This window comes from Dendrobates tinctorius, unplaced genomic scaffold, assembly GCF_039654945.1.
Source record: "Dendrobates tinctorius isolate UK_male_01 unplaced genomic scaffold, ASM3965494v1 ptg000177l, whole genome shotgun sequence".
NCBI lineage: Eukaryota > Metazoa > Chordata > Amphibia > Anura > Dendrobatidae > Dendrobates > Dendrobates tinctorius.
In genome coordinates, this window is record NW_027361844.1 from 21,692,015 (window position 1) to 21,711,443 (window position 19,429).

Genomic DNA, 19,429 nt, shown 5'->3' on the forward strand with positions numbered 1-19,429 from the left:
ATCTGCGTTCACTGTAAAATGATGATAATTGCAGACTACAATACAACATATTCTTTATAAGTTCCTTCAGCTTAAAAAAGAAAAAAAAATCCACATTTTTTTTGAGTGATACCTATTTTTACGGACTGTCCTGGAATTTCTGGACAGATGGAAATTTTGCACATAGGAACTTTTTATTTTTTCCCTGTTATTCTGAGAGCAGAGCTGCAGTTCCATCTTTTGCCGCTAGGGACAGGGAACTGTCCACAAGGGGAGGTTCTGAACACAGAAAATCACTGGAGCAGACATCTTCCCTAGCTGGAGACAGGCAGCTGTGGATGAGAAGGGAGAGGTGGACACCAGCAGCCTGCAAGATGGTGAAGAGGAAGAGTTCAGAGGGGCAGGAGCAGGAGAGACTCAGGGGGATTCCTCTTCCCATACAGATATTCCTGTGGAGGCAAACTAGGTAAATATAGATGGTGTATATTCTCCATTTCTCCGTACACATCCTTCTTCACTGTCAGACTCCATAGTAGTGGCTATCAGACACAGGTGCACCATTAATGGCAATCCCAATACTAATGCGTGTATATTTATATAACATATGCAGAAGATTTACCTTGTATCGGTATAATATTTATACATTGCATCCGTCATTAGTGTCTACAGTGTATCTGAGTGTTATCTATGTGTGTATATATATATATATATACATGGTTTTGTTTCAGCCAATTTCTGCTCACACATAAGGAGCTGTAGATGTGGTATGACCCCCTATATACACTACTGACCACTTCTTCTGCAGGTTCTCACCATGCATCATGCTCCCCTCCTTCACGCTGCTTTGCACATGATTTCCTTGGCACTTCCAGCCAGCAGATGTCTGTGCCATATCTTTTATATCTCTCGTTATATCCCCTCACCCAGTCACATACTCAGCCATTGCAATCCCCATTTCATTAATGTTCCTGCCTTATGTAACAGGAGAAGGCAGCATTCATAGATGGGGAGATACATGATAGCAATTACATGAGTTTGCTTTGTGCTCCGTCTATTTCCTAATCAGTTTAGTTCTTATAAACACAATTAGGGTCATAATGTAAGAAGACTGATAAGAGGCTATACTAATGGCCATAATATTATCTTTATTGTTGTGGGCACCACCGGTACATTTCACAGTATTTATAGGTGGAATGGACCAATAAGTGCTGTTAAACAGCTATAATAGAGATGATGTATAAGGGATCACTTAAAATCGACATATACCGTAAGTGTATATTGAATAGGTCCTACCAGGAAAACCCTTTACATTGCAGACATAGCTGCCGCATTGCTAATTGATTTTTTTTTACTATATCATTTTTTTTTATTTTAATTCAAACCACATATATTAAGAGTTTATTGATGGATTCTTCTGACAACTATGTTGAGATTTGCTATCAAATTCTGTGGAGGATATGGTACTTAGTATGCAGATATATGGCAAACCTACTACTAGAATATAAGGATTTGTGTGACATGATGCTTATATACAGACTGCAAAACTTACACTGCAGGATGATGTGCAGACAAAGCAGCAGGAGAGCAGAAGCCAAAGAAAATGGAATATTGTATACAGTGCTGTATGCCCAGCTGCCATCATGGATTATGGTGTCTCATAGCATTTCATGTACTTGCATAATGGAGCTTTTTTGGCCAGATATGTTGTTGGATGTTTAATTGTGAACACAATTTATTGTAAGAGAATGTGTTTTGCTCATGCCAGAGCTACTCTGTTGTGTGGTTCATAGTGTGACTTCAAGGATCATGACGTCAGGGAGAAATCAGTACCATGCAGTTAAATGGGAGAAACATCTCTCTATCCCTTGGCCAGCATGGGGATGCAGAAGTGGCAAGAGCTGCGCGCCACCCACAAAGTCAGGGAGTGTGGATAAATATAGGATCAGTATAGGTTACGCTCCCATCTTTATCAGAGACGTGTAGTGGAGTGTGGTCAGAGTTGGAAAAAACCTACTGATGAGACGCTTTAAATCTGATGCCCATGATTGTGTTTTGGGTCAGAAGGACCACTTTTTGATTGAACAGCCTCTTTCAGCAACCTAGAATTACTACTGTACCTATAGAGGCCCTGAGAACACCCCCACCCACCCAGTGCCCCAGATAAACCTTGCATGCTATTCTGGGACTGTGAAATATGGGACTAAGAAATTCCAGCAGATAAATCGGACTGACTACATGTCTTCTCTAGCTGAGAAGTCGAGTCCATAGTGGTTAATAAACGTGTTGCTTGCACCCTAAAAGTTGTTATTATTATTATTATTATTATCGGCCTTCAGCTCGATCTCGAGCCATTGCGACTTAATAGATGAACGCTTTGAAGTAAGATCGATCTTGTGTAAGCCTAGATAGGTCCACCAGAATCTTCTCCAACGTTACCTTGATTGTATAAAGCCATCAAGTTGCTGCTCATCCCCTTTGCCTTATTCCTTCTATTCTTGACCACCATGATGTCCTTCTCCAGTGATGGCTCTCTTCATATGATGTGCCCAAAGTAGGCAAGTTGTAGCTTGGTAATTTTGCTTTGAGTGACATGTCTGGCTTGATTTGTTCCAAAATTGATTTGTTTCTTCTTCTTGCCATCCATTATATTGATAACATCCTTCTTACAAATACTTCCCCAGGGGATCTGCTCATTACCCCCAAGAAGTGTCCACCATCTCACCATAAAAGATTTCAAGGCCTTAATAATCCCCTACCATACTGTGTGATTCTGAACCAGTGGTCTAGTCAAATACAACCATTCCAGACACAGTGTCCCACAACTCTTACGTTCAAACACCTATTTTCTTTGGAAGAAGGTTTGAAACAGCAAGCCGAAAAAAAAATGGTTGATGTTGGTAAAAAGAAACATTTATAACTGAAGGATGGTAGAGTCCTTAAAGGATTTTCCCATCTCTGCCTGTCCTCTAAATGGAGTTGTATGGAGAAATAAACACCTCAACCATTTATGTTACTAGGAGTAACCCTTCAAAATAATATCAGATCATTTTGGGGGTCTGCGGGGGGGGGCTAATACCTCAAGTTTGCTCACCAGGAAATCCACCTTTCATGATAGGGGAATAGTAATTGCATTTGTAATCCCAGCCTGTACTTATCTGAGTCATGTTTTCTTTTCAGTGCATTTTTAAGACCAAAGCTTGGCAAGCAGTATGAAGCCTCTTGTGTGGTATGTACCATCAATGTATGATTATTTTGGGGGTGACGATTTGTATGTTGCTTTACAGTTAGTATGGGAGGTAGTATTAGCTACTGCCATGCAGCTACATATCTGGCAGTGTTTGTAAGAAATATATCATTGTTAAGCTGACCACAGACATAAGATCTTATGCCTTTGGGGACCATTGTAATCACATGGATGCAACAAGTTGTTGTTTTCCTGCCTGATGTACAGTTTGTAGCTGCCATAACTACAGTAATTGCCCAATTAGAAATCACAGGCAACTTTCTTTCCCATCCTAAAAGCCTCCATACACATTATAGCAATGTCAGTCGAAACCGCCAAATGTCAATGTATTCTAACGTGTATGGGTTCTCCTGACGCATCTGTCGGGGAGATAAGGATCCAGCATGTTTCATTTCGGATTTCTGTACCTTTTACCCAGGGACAGCGACTCTCTCATAAAGAACAAAAGTGCCAAGCGAGGTCTCCTGTGTTGGGGAGCCAAGCGAGAGAGCTGAACCATCATTTGTCTGACTGCAATCTAAAAAGTATGGGGGGCTTAACTGAGACCATGCCCATTTGGATTGGACAGATGGACATTTTATTTCTTTAGTACACTGTATAAAGTGATTGATCTATTTTATGAACCAGTAGAATCAGGTTATATGCAGAGAAACTTGCGATTCCACAGGAAAACCAACTTTAGAAAATATTTTGGTTTTTGAGATCTTCAGTAAAATTGCTCTTTATTGAAAAATAATTTAAAAATTCACAACTCCAGTACCGACCATAACTAGCAAACGTGTTTCTTCCTGTTGGCTTTAGTTATTGCATGTGAAATAGTGAATTGATAAGACAATTCATTATTTTATATAAAATGTCTTAAAGACAGCAGTCTGAAACGCATTTTCTATTTTACTGAATATACCAATGCTGAAATCCCTTTTCTTCTAAACGATGGTACATGGTCTGTCTGTTGCCATAGGCTGGTGCTCTGCATAAGTGGTAAGACAGCTGAACTAATAATCAGAGTAAACAAGGAAGCATGCTCAGTTTCCTTATTGTTTTGGTTTGTGGCTATATTACCGGTTGACGTTTTGGCTGGCGCTGTAGACAGGTTCCTGCTGCACATCAGTTTTGCATGTATATTATTTTCACCTCGTCATTTGTCGGGAGATTCACATGTAAAACTTTTCAAAGGTACATGTGTGACCAAGAGCATTGCTAGAATCCAGATCCGGTAGAAAAGACCAACTGCTAATGCAGGTACTTCCCTCCCCTGCACCAAAAGCAAATTGTACATGTGAGGCTTAGATTCTGTGACTCCGCTGCATACTGTCCCTGGATGGATTACTTTTTAATTAAATTTAATGCTACCGACATATAGGAGACTACAGAACTGATTATAATCCCACACAAATTGTAATACAGTAATATCAAATGACTAACACATCTCTTATTGTAGATGTTCTCTTTCCTCATCTCCATTTGGCCCAAACTGTCATGAAAACTTTTTCTAGCTATGACTCTCCATCCTGGTGCCCTTATTGTGTTATTATGGTGCTAATCCTAATGCTGCGCTATTGTGCCTAATATGCCCCATGTACTATATGAATATCAATGGCATTCATGTATGCAAGTATAACATGGCGCGGGGCGGTAGCCATTGGCGAGGTACTGATTTCTACGCCCCAGCACGCTACATGAATATGGTGGGGTTGGCTGGGTGTCTGAGCTTTAGCAAACTCTGCAAGAGGCTACACCAGACGGAGTGAGAATTCACATATATCACATGTCAGGTAAATTCTTCCTCTAGGAAACTGTATTTTCACTCCCTGTTGAAGGACAGCACCATCCCCCATGTCATATGCTTAACTAGGTCTTCTCCCTCAGGACCATCCAGCTGAGCCTTCACCCACTCCTCTCTTCTCTTCGATCACATCAGCGATCCATCGAGCCATGGTGGTATTTGTCACCTTCACAAGGGTAGTGGCCGACTTAGGGGATGGTGGGGAGAACTTGAGCACTTGAACCTGTAAGGCTAGAAGCTGTTTGGCTTTTCCATGGGCCGTGAACCAATCTGGGGTGAAGAGCCTGACCTCCACCTCTAGTCCTGCATCTGGCTCACCGACAAGGGACCCAGTGGCCTTCTCCACCAGACGACCCAGCCTTTTCTCTCCTTCAGGCTGGCTGACTCGGTCTTTTTTGCCCCAACCACAGTCCGGGATAGAGGCTGACACAGTCTGCAATGGTGTCCGTCCGCAAGACACCATCATTCCACCAGTTAGGCGAGCGATCAACCCCTTCATAGTGTCGTCCTCCATTTCCTGCCCCACCAGCTCTATAAACTGTTGCAGCCGACCGCTCCATCTTCCACCACCTGACTGTGCGCTAAGCATAGGGCCTCTTTCTGCCATCGTGAGTTGTTGCTGGATCACTGTATAGTACTGCTCACACCTCAACTCCCAGCAGACTAATGGCGTCGGCATTCTCGTTGCTGCACGTCTTACATCACCCAGGAACTGTGTCTGTCCCTTCACTTTAGCCTCTCCCACTATTAACCCTAACCATCCCTATTAACTCCCTGTTCCTGGGCAAAACACAATCTATCATTAATAACATACCTCTGAATGGCAGTATTTAAAGAGAACATATCACCAAGTCAAAAGTGGGCAGGTTTTGCGCTTACTTTAATCTTGCTGCTCTCCTGATTATTTGTCTTTTTTTTTTTAGTTCACCATACAGTGCCAGACCTATGGGCGTTTTCATTTAGTACTAAGTTTTATGGTCTTTACAAGCGGGCATGGCTCACAGGATACTCTGGGGTAGTGTCTTTAGGTTGCTCTGCATTATTACCCTGTGAGCACCGCCTGCCTTGATAAAGACCATGAAAATAAGCAGTAACTAGAAAGATCTATGGAGCCTATTCATTAAGACTGGTATTGTGCACAGAAATTTAAATGAAGGGCTTACTGGAGTATGATGCACCAGTTCATTAAGAGGCACACAGCACTTAATCAATTTAACTCATCTTATTAGTGGCGTGTGCCTCCGTTCACCTCAACAAAAATGCAACTCCAGAGTGGAGTAGCATTTCTGGCATAATGCACTTTTGCTGAATTTGACAGGTAGGGGAAGCCATGTCCTTCCTACATTCTCTACCCCTTTTGGTGGAGCTGCTTTAAACTGGAGTGAAAACGCCAAAAGTCACAACATTTTTCCACAACCCTGTGTTGCAATTTTGGCAAAATGCTTTATGCCACTAATCTGGCGTAAAAGACTTGATTAAGTGGACCCCATATCTCTGGAACTGTATTTTTTTAAAATTTATTTCAGCACTTGAGTGTTGACACTAATCTAAGTTCCCTGCCCCATGTCTTATATTTACCAGCTGCCTTCTCCATCTGTTCCCAGCTCTGGTCGTCTTCTACAGGTTGTCACCTACCGGTTTACCGGATTGCTCCAGTGTTTGCTGCGCTTGTCGGAAGCAACTCAATATAAGTCTATGACAGCCAGAATGCTATGAGAGCCAGTGGCTTTATTCTTTAAAAAAAAAGGGGGGAGTTGCGTAAATAAAATGATCCATTGTATTCAGGAAAGCATTCCGAGTAATCAATGTAGATGAAAATAATTATATTCAATAGAAATGCTTGATTCGTATTTAATCTGTGTAGACCAAACCTTGCTTTATCTATAATGCTTTGTACTTAATTCACAAGTCTGTATAGGGTCTTGAAATACATTTGTTGAACCCCTTTTTTGTGTTAATATCTTTAATTTTTCTTGTGTTTTCTTTTTCCCATAAGTCATTTGAAAGAGTTCTTGTTGAGAATAAGCTCCATGGTCTCTCCCCCGCCCTTTCTGAGGCCATCCAAAGTATCTCCAGATGGGAATTAGTCCAGGCTGCACTGCCGCATGTGTTACACTGCACAGCCACGCTGCTCTCCAACAGAAACAAGCTAGGTTGGTAATCAACACGTTGTTTGCTCTTTGTGCAATGATGACATGTTAGCATATAAGCAAAGCTATAATGTAATATGGAAACGTCAAGATGGAAGTGGTCATCTAACTCTGTTTTGCTGCTTTGTTTCACAGGGCACCAGGATAAGCTTGGCGTTGCAGAAACCAAGCTTCTACACACACTTCACTGGATGCTCCTGGAAGCTCCTCAGGATTGCAGCAATGATAGGTTTGGCAGTGACAGAAGCTCCAGCTGGGGTGGAGGTAGTGGTGCTTTCATCCACCAGGAAAATCAAGGTTCTCCAGGGCAGTCCAGGCATAGCAATGCAAATGAAGAAGATGAGAACAATCGAAGGAAGTTCCTCCAAAATTCTATGGCTACCGTGGAGCTCTTCGTTTTTTTATTTGCTCCTCTAGTTCACAGGATTAAAGTAAGCACCTATATGAAGAAGCCTATGTTTACAAGTTGTTATAAACATTGATGTTATACCTCTGTTACCTATGTTTTACTAATATATTACTGTCCTTTCAGGAATCAGACCTGACGTTTCGTCTTGCTAGTGGTCTAGTTATTTGGCAACCAATGTGGGAGCATAGACATCCAGAAGTTTCTGCTTTTACGGCACTGGTGAAACCCATTCGGAACATTATTACAGGTAACTTTGTAATTTTTGTAAGCAAAAAAACTGTTTTAAACAAATATGATTGTACTGAACCATGACCAGTGATATTGTAAGAGTGACAGTTCCCTATTTCCAGATATCCAGTAAAATTGCTCTTTTTACAAGCAAGGACATTCTGATTCTGCCGACCTAGTGATCTGGGTACTTTAGACTGGCAGGTTGCATAGCGTAATATAACTGATGCCTCTCCAAGGCTGTCTTGATAAGGCCGCGTTCACACATTCAGTATTTGGTCAGTATTTTACATCAGTGTTTGTAAGCCAAAATCAGGAGTGGGTGATAAATATAGAAGTGTATTCCACATCTACACATTCGATCCCATCACAGAAGAAGTCTCCAGGCTCCTCTCTTCTTCTCATCCGACTAAATGCACTTCTGACCCCATTCCCTCACATCTCCTCCAGTCTCTCTCTCCAGTCGTCACAACTCACCTAACTACAATCTTTAATCTCTCCTTCTCCTTGGGCATTTTCCCCTCCTCCTTCAAACACTCTATCATTACTCCATTATTAAAGAAACCCGCTGTCAACCTGTTGTGAGTTCATTTTCCCCTGCACCGTCGATGTCTGATGAACTCCCTCTTCTGGTGAAGGAAGGGAGTGAGGCTGATTACCAAACACCTGATCTGGTAGATGATGACTGGGTAACAGGAAATTCTGACTGGATATAAGGCAGCCGACGCCCTTCTGAGTCGCTGGTGATTTCTCTGCTGGATTCTTGGAGACCAGTCTGATTCCTGCTTCCCAAAGATAAGTTTTTGCTCTGCTAGTGAACTTATTAGTTTTGTTTTGTTTTCCTTGTTTTTTGGAGTTCAGCCATCCCGATCGGGGGTGTGCTGAGTTCCATTTTTGTCTCTGATCTGTTTGTTTCTTTGCTCTGTCTTCAGAATTTACCTGAGGGCTGATATAGTCTTTTTGAAGTCCTAGCGACTTCAGGGCTTGTTTTTCCTATCAGACGGTTGGGACATTTTTTGGTAGGGTTTTTTTACGGATTGCAGACAGCAGCTTTTCTATCCTGTCCTTTTTAGTTAGCTTGGGCCCCATCGTTTGCTCAACCTATCTTTCGATCTGTGTTTGTGTTTTCATCTTGCTTCACCGTCATTATATGTTGGGGGCTGCCTATTGCTTTGGGGTCTGCTCTGGGGCAGTTTAGATTTCCCCTTTCTTTCTTTAGGCCTATTTAGTTCTCCGGCTGTGATCGAGGGGTCTAGGGCATCGTAGGAACCCCCCACGGCTACTGTTAGTTGTTGTGGATAGGATCAGGGGTCTGCACTCTGATAGCTACCAACCTCTCCGGTTTTCTGGACTTAGCTTGTATTTTTGTTTTTTCCTCCTTCGGTGACTCATTCATAACAGAATCACCAGCCATACCGCAGATCCTAGGGTACTCAATAGCAGGAAAGAATTTTAAAGAAAAAAGAGTTTGTCAGAACTTTTTTTTTTCTTTTTGTGTATATTTTTTTCCTCTATGTCTCTGAGGCCGTAGGGGGAATTTTTTTTTTCTTTCTCAATGGAGATGAAGCAATTGTCTGATTGTGAGGAGCAGCTCACTGCTGAAGTGCGGGGAATTTCCGCCTATCTTGCTCATTCACATGCTGCTGAACCAAAGATCCCTACTCCTGATGTGTTTTTTGGGGATCGGTCTAAATTTTTGAATTTTAAGAATAATTGTAAATTATTTTTTGCCTTGAAGCCTAGCTCGTCGGGGAGCTCTGCGCATCAGGTTAAAATTGTCATCTCTTTGCTGCGCGGCGATCCCCAGGATTGGGCGTTTTCTTTGAAACCTGATGATCCTATTCTTACTAATGTGAATGCATTTTTTCAAGCCTTGGGGTTGTTGTATGATGAACCTAATGCTATTGATCAGGCTGAAAAGGCCCTGTTGGCATTGAGCCAGGGTCGGGATTCTGCAGAGTTGTACTGTCAAAAATTCCAAAAGTGGGCGGTCCTTACTACCTGGAATGATGGTGCCTTGGCAGCTCTCTTTCGGAAGGGTTTGTCAGAAACCGTAAAAGATACTATGGTGGGATTTCCTGTTCCCTCTGGTCTTGACGATTCTATGTCACTAGCCATTCAGGTTGATCGGCGTTTGCGTGAACGCAAAACCGCACGATAGGTGTTGCCACCTGTTGAACAAATGTCTGAACCTATGCAATGTGATAGAGTTTTGTCTAGGGCGCAACGTCAGGAGTTCAGAAGGCGTAATAAGCTGTGTTTCTTCTGTGGTGATGCCTCGCATATTATTTCTGTCTGCCCTAAACGAGAGAAACGTTTTGCACACACATTTGCTGTGGGTGGTGTTCAACCTAAGTTTCTTCTGGCTATTACTCTGATCTGCTCCCTGTCCACATTTTCTGCCAAGGCTTTTGTGGATTCGGGAGCAGCTCTGAACCTGATGGACTTGGATTTTGCTAAACGTTGTGGATTTCCTATGACACCTCTAGGCGGATGCCTATCCCTTTGAGGGGTATTGATGCTATTCCTTTGGTGAAAAATAAACCTCAGTTTTGGACCCAGGTGGTAATGCGGGTCGCCCCAGACCATCAAGAGAATTGCAGATTTTTGGTGTTGCATAATTTGCATGATAACATTGTTCTGGGGTTTCCCTGGTTGCAAATCCATAATCCAGTTTTGGATTGGAAATCTGTGTCTGTGGTGAGTTGGGGTTGATGGTGTGCCCTTAGTGATGCTCCTGTTTTCTCCACCTCTCCCCAGTCGCATGATGTTCCTGACTATTTGGCTGATTATTATGATGTATTTAGTGAGAATGAGTCTGCGTCTTTGCCTCCTCATAGGAGTTATGACTGTGCAATTGAGCTGAGCCCTGGGTGTAAATTTCCCAAGGGTCGACTTTTCAATTTATCTGTACCCGAACACGAGGCTATGCGATCCTATATTAAGGAGTCGTTGGAGAAGGGTCATATTAGACCATCCTCTTCACCCTTAGGTGCTGGGTTCTTTTTCGTGGCTAAGAAAGATGGGTCATTAAGGCCTTGTATTGACTATCGTTCCCACAACAAAATTACTATTAAATATCAGTATCCGTTACCCCTGATTTCTGATCTATTCTCCAGAGTTAAAGGTGCTTGCTGGTTTACAAAGCTTGACCTCAGGGGGCGTATAATCTTATTCGCATTAAGCATGGGGATGAATGGAAGACGGCGTTTAATACTCCGGAGGGACATTTTGAGTACCCGGTGATGCCTTTTGGGCTCACTAATGCCCCTTCTGTCTTCCAGTGCTTCATGAATGATATTTTCCGAGACTTGGTGGATAAATTTTTGATCATCTATCTGGATGATATTTTGATCTTTTCCAAGGATTGGGACTCTCATGTGGAACATGTTCGGACTGTGTTCCAGATTTTGAGAGAGAATTCCCTGTATGTCAAGGGATCGAAATGCCTTTTTGGTGTACAGAGGATTTCATTTTTGGGATTTATTTTGTCTCCGTCAACTGTTGAAATGGACCCGGCCAAGGTACAGGCCATTTATGATTGGGTTCAGCCCACTTCTTTGAAGGCCCTCCAGAAATTTTTGGGTTTTGCTAATTTTTATCGTAAATTTATAGCTAATTTTTCTGGTATTGCCAAACCATTGACTGATTTGACTAAGAAGGGTGCTGATGTGCTGAATTGGTCTCCGGAGGCTGTTTCTTCCTTTCAGGAGCTGAAGCGAAGGTTCACTTCTGCTCCGGTTTTGCGGCAACCTGATGTCTCACTCCCATTTCAGGTAGAGGTGGACGCTTCTGAGATTGGTGCAGGAGCTGTTTTGTCCCAAAAAGATCCTGTAACATCTAAAATGAATCCCTGTGCTTTAGTTTCCCGAAAGTTCTCCCCATCCGAACGTAACTATGATGTGGGGAATCGGGAACTGTTAGCCATGAAATGGGCATTTGAGGAGTGGAGACATTGGTTGGAGGGAGCTAAACATCAAGTTGTGGTCCTTACTGACCACAAGAATTTGATTTACCTGGAGTCGGCCAAACGCTTGAATCCTAGACAGGCTAGGTGGGCCTTGTTTTTCACACGTTTTGATTTTGTGGTCTCTTTTCTTCCGGGCATTAAGAATGTCAAGGCAGACGCCCTCTCTAGGAGTTTCTTTGCTGATTCTCCTGTGGTGACCAAGCCTGCTACCATCTTAGGTGAGGGGGTAGCTCTTTCTGCCATCTCGCCCGATTTGAGACGTGCTCTGGAAGAGTTCCAGGAGCACAAACCTGAGCGTTGTCCCATTGGAAAATTGTATGTTACTGACCAGTGGAGGAAGAGAGTGATGTCTGAAGTTCATTGCTCTGCATTGGCTGGTCATCCAGGTATTTTTGGTACTAGAGATTTGGTGAGTCGGTCTTTTTGGTGGCCCGCCTTGTGTCGTGATGTCAGGAATTTTGTGCAGTCCTGTGGGACTTGCTCTCGGTCTAAACCTTGTTCTCGTTCTAGTGAGTTGTTGATGCCTTTGCCGGTGCCCAGGAGGCCATGGAGCCATATTTCAATGGATTTTATCTCTGATATGCCTGTCTCTCAGAGAATGACTGTTATTTGGGTGATTTGTGATAGATTCTCTAAGATGGTCCATCTTGTACCACTCCCTAAGTTGCCATCTTCCTCAGAGTTGGTGCCCTTGTTTTTGCAACAGGTGGTTCGCTTGCACGGGATTCCTGAGAACATTGTATCTGACAGAGGAGTTCAGTTTGTGTCTAGATTTTGGAGGACTTTCTGTTCCAAGCTGGGAATTCAGTTGTCCTTCTCCTCTGCGTTTCACCCTCAGACCAATGGGCAGACGGAGAGAACAAACCAGACCTTGGAGTCGTATTTGAGATGTTTTATTTCTGCTGATCAGGATGATTGGGTTTCCTTTTTTTCCCTTGGCCGAATTTGCTTTAAATAATAGAGCTAGTTCTGCCACTTTGATGTCACCTTTTTTTTGTAACTTTGGGTTTCATCCTCGATTCTCTTCAGGGCAGGTGGAGCCTTCTGCCAGCCTAGGTGTTGACACTGTGGTGGAGAAAATGCACCAGATCTGGGACCAAGTGGTGGATAAGTTGTCTCTCTCCCAGGAAAAGGCCCAGCGGTTTTCCAGCCGGCATAGGACCATTGGTCCCCAGTTTAAGGTGGGTGATATGGTTTGGTTGTCATCAAAGAATATCGCTATGAAGGTGGCTTCTCCAAAGTTTAAACCTAGATTTATTGGACCTTACAAGATTTTGGAGATTCTTAATCCAGTCTCTTTACGATTGGCTCTTCCTGTTACATTTAAGATCCATAACGTGTTTCATAAGTCACTGTTAAAGAGGTTTGTTGAGCCAGTAGCTCCTGTGGTGGCACCTCCTGACCCGGTATTGGTTGAAGGTAATGTGAAATATGAGGTTGAGAAGATACTGGATTCTCGCCTGGCTAGACGGAGACTCCAGTATTTGGTTAAATGGAAGGGTTATGGCCAGGAGGATAATTCTTGGGTCCCTGCATCCGATATTCATGCCGAAAGATTGGTTCGTGCCTTTCATCGGGCCCATCCTGATCGCCCTGGTGGCGTGGATGAGGGTTCGGTGACCCCTCCCTCAAGGGGGAGGTACTGTTGTGGGTTCATTTTCCCCTTCACCGTCGATGTCTGATGAACTCCCTCTTCTGGTGAAGGAAGGTAGTGAGGCTGATTACCAAACACCTGATCTGGTAGATGATGACTGGGTAACAGGAAATTCTGACTGGATATAAGGCAGCCGACGCCCTTCTGAGTCGCTGGTGATTTCTCTGTCTGATTCCTGCTTCCCAAAGATAAGTTTTTGCTCTGCTAGTGAACTTATTAGTTTTGTTTTGTTTTCCTTGTTTTTTGGAGTTCAGCCATCCCCGGTCGGGGGTGTGCTGAGTTCCATTTTTGTCTCTGATCAGTCTGTCTCTTTGCTCTGTCTTCAGAATTTACCTGAGTGCTGATATAGTCTTTTTGAAGTCCTAGCGACTTCAGGGCTTGTTTTTCCTATCAGACGGTTGGGATATTTTTTGGTAGGGTTTTTTACGGATTGCAGACAGCAGCTTTTCTATCCTGTCCTTTTTAGTTAGCTTGGGCCCCATCGTTTGCTCAACCTATCTTTCTATCTGTGTTTGTGTTTTCATCTTGCTTCACCGTCATTATATGTTGGCGGCTGCCTATTGCTTTGGGGTCTGCTCTGGGGCAGTTTAGATTTCCCCTTTCTTTCTTTAAGCCTATTTAGTTCTCCGGCTGTGATCGAGGGGTCTAGGGCATCGTAGGAACCCCCCACGGCTACTGTTAGTTGTTGTGGATAGGATCAGGGGTCTGCACTCTGATAGCTACCAACCTCTCCGGTTTTCTGGACTTAGCTTGTATTTTTGTTTTTTCCTCCTTCGGTGACTCATTCATAACATCAACCCATCCTGCACAAACAACTACAGACCAGTCTCCAATCTCCCCTTCTTCTCTAAACTCTTGGAGCACCTGGTCTACTACGCCTTGCCTGTTACCTCTCCACTCACTCCCTCCTAGACCCTTCACAGTCCGGCTTCCGCCCCCTACATTCGACAGAAACTGCACTCATCAAAGTGACCAATGACCTTCTGACAGAAATATGTAATGGTGACCACTCTCTGCTCATTCTTCTCGACTTTTCTGCAGCTTTCAACACTGTTGACCACCACCTCCTATTCTCTAGGCTCCAGTCACTATGCTTTAAGGACACTGCTCGCTCCTGGTTCTCTTCCTATCTTTCGGACCGCTCGGTCAGTGTTCTGTTTGCTGGCTCCATTTCATCTCCTCTTCCTCTCACTGTTGGGGTACCTCAGGACTCAGGCCTTAGCCCCCTTCTCTTGTCTCTCTACATGGCCCAATAGGACAGACCATCAGCAGATTTGGCTTTCAGTACTATTTTTAAACTGATGACGCACAACTATACATGTCATCCCCTGACCTTACCCCCACTGTACTACAGAACGCCAGTAACTGTCTGTCCGCGTCTCCAACATCATGTCCGCTCTCTATCTGAAACTCATCCTTTCCAAAACTGAACTTGTTCTGCTCCCGCCATCTACTAGCCTCTCTAAATCTGACATTTCCCTCTCCGTGGATGGCGCCATAATAACACCCCGGCAGCAGGCTCACTGTCTGGGTGTTATGTTTGACACCAATCTCTCCTTCACCTCCCATATATAATCTCTTACCCACTCTTTCCGCTTACACCTAAAGAACATCTCTAGAATCCGCCCGTTTCTCTCCATGGAAACAACAAAAACCCGCAATGTGTCCTGATCAACTGTGACGCTCTATTAATTGGCCTCCCCCTCACTCAACTTCCCCCTCTCCAGTCCATCCTTAATGCAGCAGCCAGGGTTATCCACCTGGACGGGTCCACTCTTTGCCAGTCATTACACTGGCTACCCATTCACTACAGGATCCAATTCAAAGTACTTGTTCTCACCCACAAAGCTCTCCACAGTGTGGCACCCCCTTACATCTCCTCCCTCCTTTCTGTCTATCGGCCTAGCCGATCCCTGCGCTCTGCAAACTTCTTTCGACTAACCTCTGCACTAATCCATACCTCCCACTCCCATCTCCAAGACGTCTCCCGTGTTGCGCCAATCCTCTGGAATGATCTACCCCAGGAAATTAGGACAAACTACAACTTGCACGTGGCGCCACGGAGGCTGTCGCCACAGAGGTACTGCACCTTCTCCTAAGGTGTGGTGCCCCAACATCCAGGTAAGTTGGAGGCTCCTGACCACGCTCCAACACTCGCACCCCACACAATAGAGTGGTTCAGCAAAACCACATTGCGGCTCCTTGCTTAGAGAGAAGCAGAGCACCTTTGGTGGTTCCCTGCTTGGAACACTAAACATGCTGGGAGGTGGGTGGAGTTGAGAATACATAAAAGAGCGGGATGGTTTAGGATTACAGGTCAGTCATTCAGACGGGGAGTCTGAAAGAGGAAGCCACTCGGAGAGGAGTGGGGATCCCTGGAAGAGGGATGGAGGAAGGAGTGCTGCAGCTGCCTCAGTGATCTGAGCCAGCTGTCACAGGAAAGGAAAGAAGGAGAAAGACATTGAACTGAAACCTGAGCTTCCACGGGAGGGAAAGACAAGTACGGAACGTAGGAGTAAAAGGGAACACAGAGGACGTGGGTTAGAGGAAGAACCCTGCCTAGAAGTTCTAAGCGCAAGGCCAGGGCTGGGTCCCCGAGGTTGTATGGACACTAATGGTTCTGCAGCAAACATCGGTGGAGTAGTGGGCTGTAAATGCACTACTCCCATTTAAGACTTGAGGCCACAACAGCAACACCGATAGAGAGCCGGGACTTAGGAGGAGAGAGTCCCGGAAGCAGGCTACAGCTGTCTGCCGTACAAGTAGAATTCTTGGGAACATCTGTCAGGAGGAACTCCAGTGTAACTCAGTACTAGGAGATCACGCTTAAAGGCGCTATAGAGGAGACGTTCAGAAAAGGCACATAAGTTGGTGGAGCGTGGAAGGGAGCATTCCATCTTGCCTGGAGGTTGACTGAGTCCCTGACCCGGAGGACACGGCACAGAAGTGGGCACTACAGACTGTGAGTAAAGCTTTGGAACTACATGCCCTGGTGTCCTCCATTCCTTCTTGTGTCCGTCCGCCTGGCACTGCTACATCTCCTGCGCCAAACACTACACCATCTAAGTGTCTCCACATCTACACTGCCCTGGGACAACAGCCCTGCCTGCGGAGGGCCATAACATCATTGCTGCACCACACCATCTGTCCCGGAGGATCTGTCTGCAGCGTTGGCTTAACACCTCCCTTGCCGAACACCACAGGTGGTGTCACGAACTATTCATTTAACTACATTCCACCATTCACATCTTCCGATTACTTGGGCGCCCAGGGCCACGGTCCGGGTCACCGCCACTGTGACACGTCTCGCTGATGCCGGCCCTTTACCGAGTACCCCACAGCCCTGGGAGGGCGACCCACACAGTTTTAGGCGCTCCCTCAAAACACATTTGTTCACAGCAGCCTATCACGTTCCCTAATCAAAGTCATTTTATGTGAAAGTGTGCGTGTGTAGCCCATTCACTATCTCTATCTATCTCCCACTCGATCAAGATGGCTGGACCATCATTGTAAGTACACACCTGTACTTAGTATCTCCCCCCCCTCATTGTAGATTGTAAGCTCTCACGAGCAGGGTTGTTTTATTTTGCTTTAATCATTATATTATTGTTAGCGTTGTTACTTATGACTGTTGTGTTTGAAACTGTTTAACTGTAAAGCGCTGAGAAATATGTTGGAGCTATATAAATAAAGATTATTATTATTATAATTAAGCAGTGATGTGTTTCTATTATACTTTTCCTCTGATTGTACTACTCCTGGTTTTGGCTTATAAATAAGTACATAGTTACATAGTTTTGAAGGCTGAAGGAAGACCTTATGTCCATCTAGTTCAGCCTATTTTTAGTTCAGCTGTTTTGCATTGTTGATCCTGGAGAAGGCAAAAAACCCACAGAGCAGCAGCCAAATTTCTTCATAGGGAAAAAAGTTCCTTCCCCTAAGCTGGGTCAACCATCTACCTATAATATTATGTTATTCGTAACCTTCTATACTGTTACTCACAAGAAAAGCATCCATTCCTTTCTTAAATTCATTCAGTGAGTTGGCCATCACCACTTCCCCAGGAAGAGAATTCCACAGCCTCACTGCTCTTACCGTGAAGAACCCTCTTCTATGCTGGTGCAGAAATTGTCTTTCCTCCAAACGAAGAGAATGCCCCCTTGTTCTTGTCAAAGTCCTTGGTACAAACAGTTCATTGGAGAGATCTCTGTATTGCCCTCTGATATACTTGTACATATATATTAGGTCTCCCCTAAGTCTTCTCTTTTCTAGAGTAAATAGACCTAATTTTGATAACCTTTCTGGGTATTGTAGTGAACCAACTCCATTTATCATTTTAGTAGCCCGCCTTTGAACCCTTTCAAGTTCAGTAATATCTTTCTTGAGCACTGGCATCCAAAATTGCACACAATAGTCCAAGTGTGGTCTGACGAGTGATTTGTACAGAGGGAGAATTATGTTTTCATCTCGTGTCCCCAGACCACTTCTAATGCATCCCATGACCCTATTTGCTTTGGTGGCAGCTGCCTGACACTGGGCACTCCAATTTAGCTTCTTATTGACTAAGATGCCTAAGTCTTTTTCCATGTCTGATTTCCCCAGCAGTTTCCCATTTAGTAAGTAATTGTAGCATTTGTTTCTCCTTCCCATGTGCATAACCTTACTGTACACTTATCTGTGTTAAACCTCATTTGCCATTTTTCAGCCCAATTCTCCAATTTACTCAAATCTGTCTGTAGTTGCAAACTGTCCTCCTTTGTGTTAACTACCTTACATAGTTTTGTATCATCTGCAAATGCTGATATTTTACTGTGTAAGCCATCCACTAGATCATTAATAAATATATTAAATAGTAGGGGGCCCAATACAGAACCCTGTGGTACCCAACTAGTAACCCTGGCCCAATCTGAGTATGCGCCATTAATATCCACTCTTTGTTTTCTATCACTAAGCCAGCTACCTACCCATTTACACACATTTTCCCCTAGCCCAAGCTTTCTCATCTTACTTACCAATCTTTTATGTGGGACAGTGACTCTCCTTGGTCCATTTGAGAGCTTACATCCTCATAGAAGCTGATCAGGTTAGTTTGACAGGAGCGATCCTTCATAAATCCATGTTGATGTGGAGTTAAACATTTATTAACATTGAGATATTCCATAATGGTATCCCTTAGAAACCCTTCAAAAATGTTACCCACACCAGATGTTAAGCTTACCGGCCTATAGTTTCCAGGTTCCCTTTTACACCCCTTTTTGAATATTGGTACCACATTTGTTTGCCACCAATCAAAAGGAACAGACCCTGTTTCTATAGAGTCTTTAATTATAAGGAATAGAGTCCTGTCTATCACATTACTTAACTCCCTTAATATCCGAGGGTGAATGCCTTCAGGGCCTGGTGATTTGTCAATTTTAATCTTACTAAGGCGGTTCTGCACTTCTTCCTGGGTTAGGTAGGTAATACTTAATGGGGAGTTTACATTATCACTCTGCATTTCCCCTGGCAAATCCTTTTCCTGTGTGAACACTGTTGAGAAAAAAGTATTTAAAACATTTGCTTTTCCCACATCGCTCTCTATGATTTCACCCTCATTGTTCTTTAAAGGGCCGACACCATCAATTTTAATCATTTTACTGTTTATATAATTAAAGAATAGTTTGGGGTTTGTTTTACTTTCCTTAGCAATGAGTCGTTCAGTTTCCACTTTTGCTAAATGTATTTGTGTTTTACACATTTTATTTTTTTCTCTATAACTTTTTAATGCTTCTTCATTGCCTTCTTGTTTTAGCTTCTTAAATGCCTTGTTCTTGTTATTTATTGCCCTTTTTACATCCTTATTTAGCCACATTGGTGTTCTCCTGTTCCTAGCCCTTTTATTTCTGTATGGTATGGCTAGTTCACAGTGGGTGTGTAAAACTGATTTAAATATTTCCCATTTATTTTCTGTGCTCCTATTTTTGAGGACATTGTCCCAATCAATTCGGCGAAGGTCCTCTCTAAGCTGAT

At 43.7% G+C, this 19,429-nt stretch overlaps 1 protein-coding gene across 22 annotated transcripts in view; it reads left to right on the forward strand.

The window, feature by feature from the left end:
• The first annotated feature begins 280 nt into the window (after positions 1-280).
• The window catches only part of LOC141054300 (protein unc-80 homolog), a 305,587-nt gene continuing 286,438 nt past the window's right edge, over positions 281-19,429 (forward strand). For all 22 annotated transcript variants that reach the window (XR_012221396.1, XR_012221397.1, XM_073551595.1 and 19 more), the window contains exons 1-5: positions 281-445; positions 3,157-3,205; positions 7,006-7,162; positions 7,295-7,590; positions 7,692-7,815. Coding sequence is in view for 20 of the 22 variants with exons in the window: in XM_073551595.1 (XP_073407696.1) it covers positions 318-445; positions 3,157-3,205; positions 7,006-7,162; positions 7,295-7,590; positions 7,692-7,815 (754 nt within the window). In the remaining 2 variants the exon portion in view is untranslated. The remainder of the gene's footprint in view (positions 446-3,156; positions 3,206-7,005; positions 7,163-7,294; positions 7,591-7,691; positions 7,816-19,429) is intronic.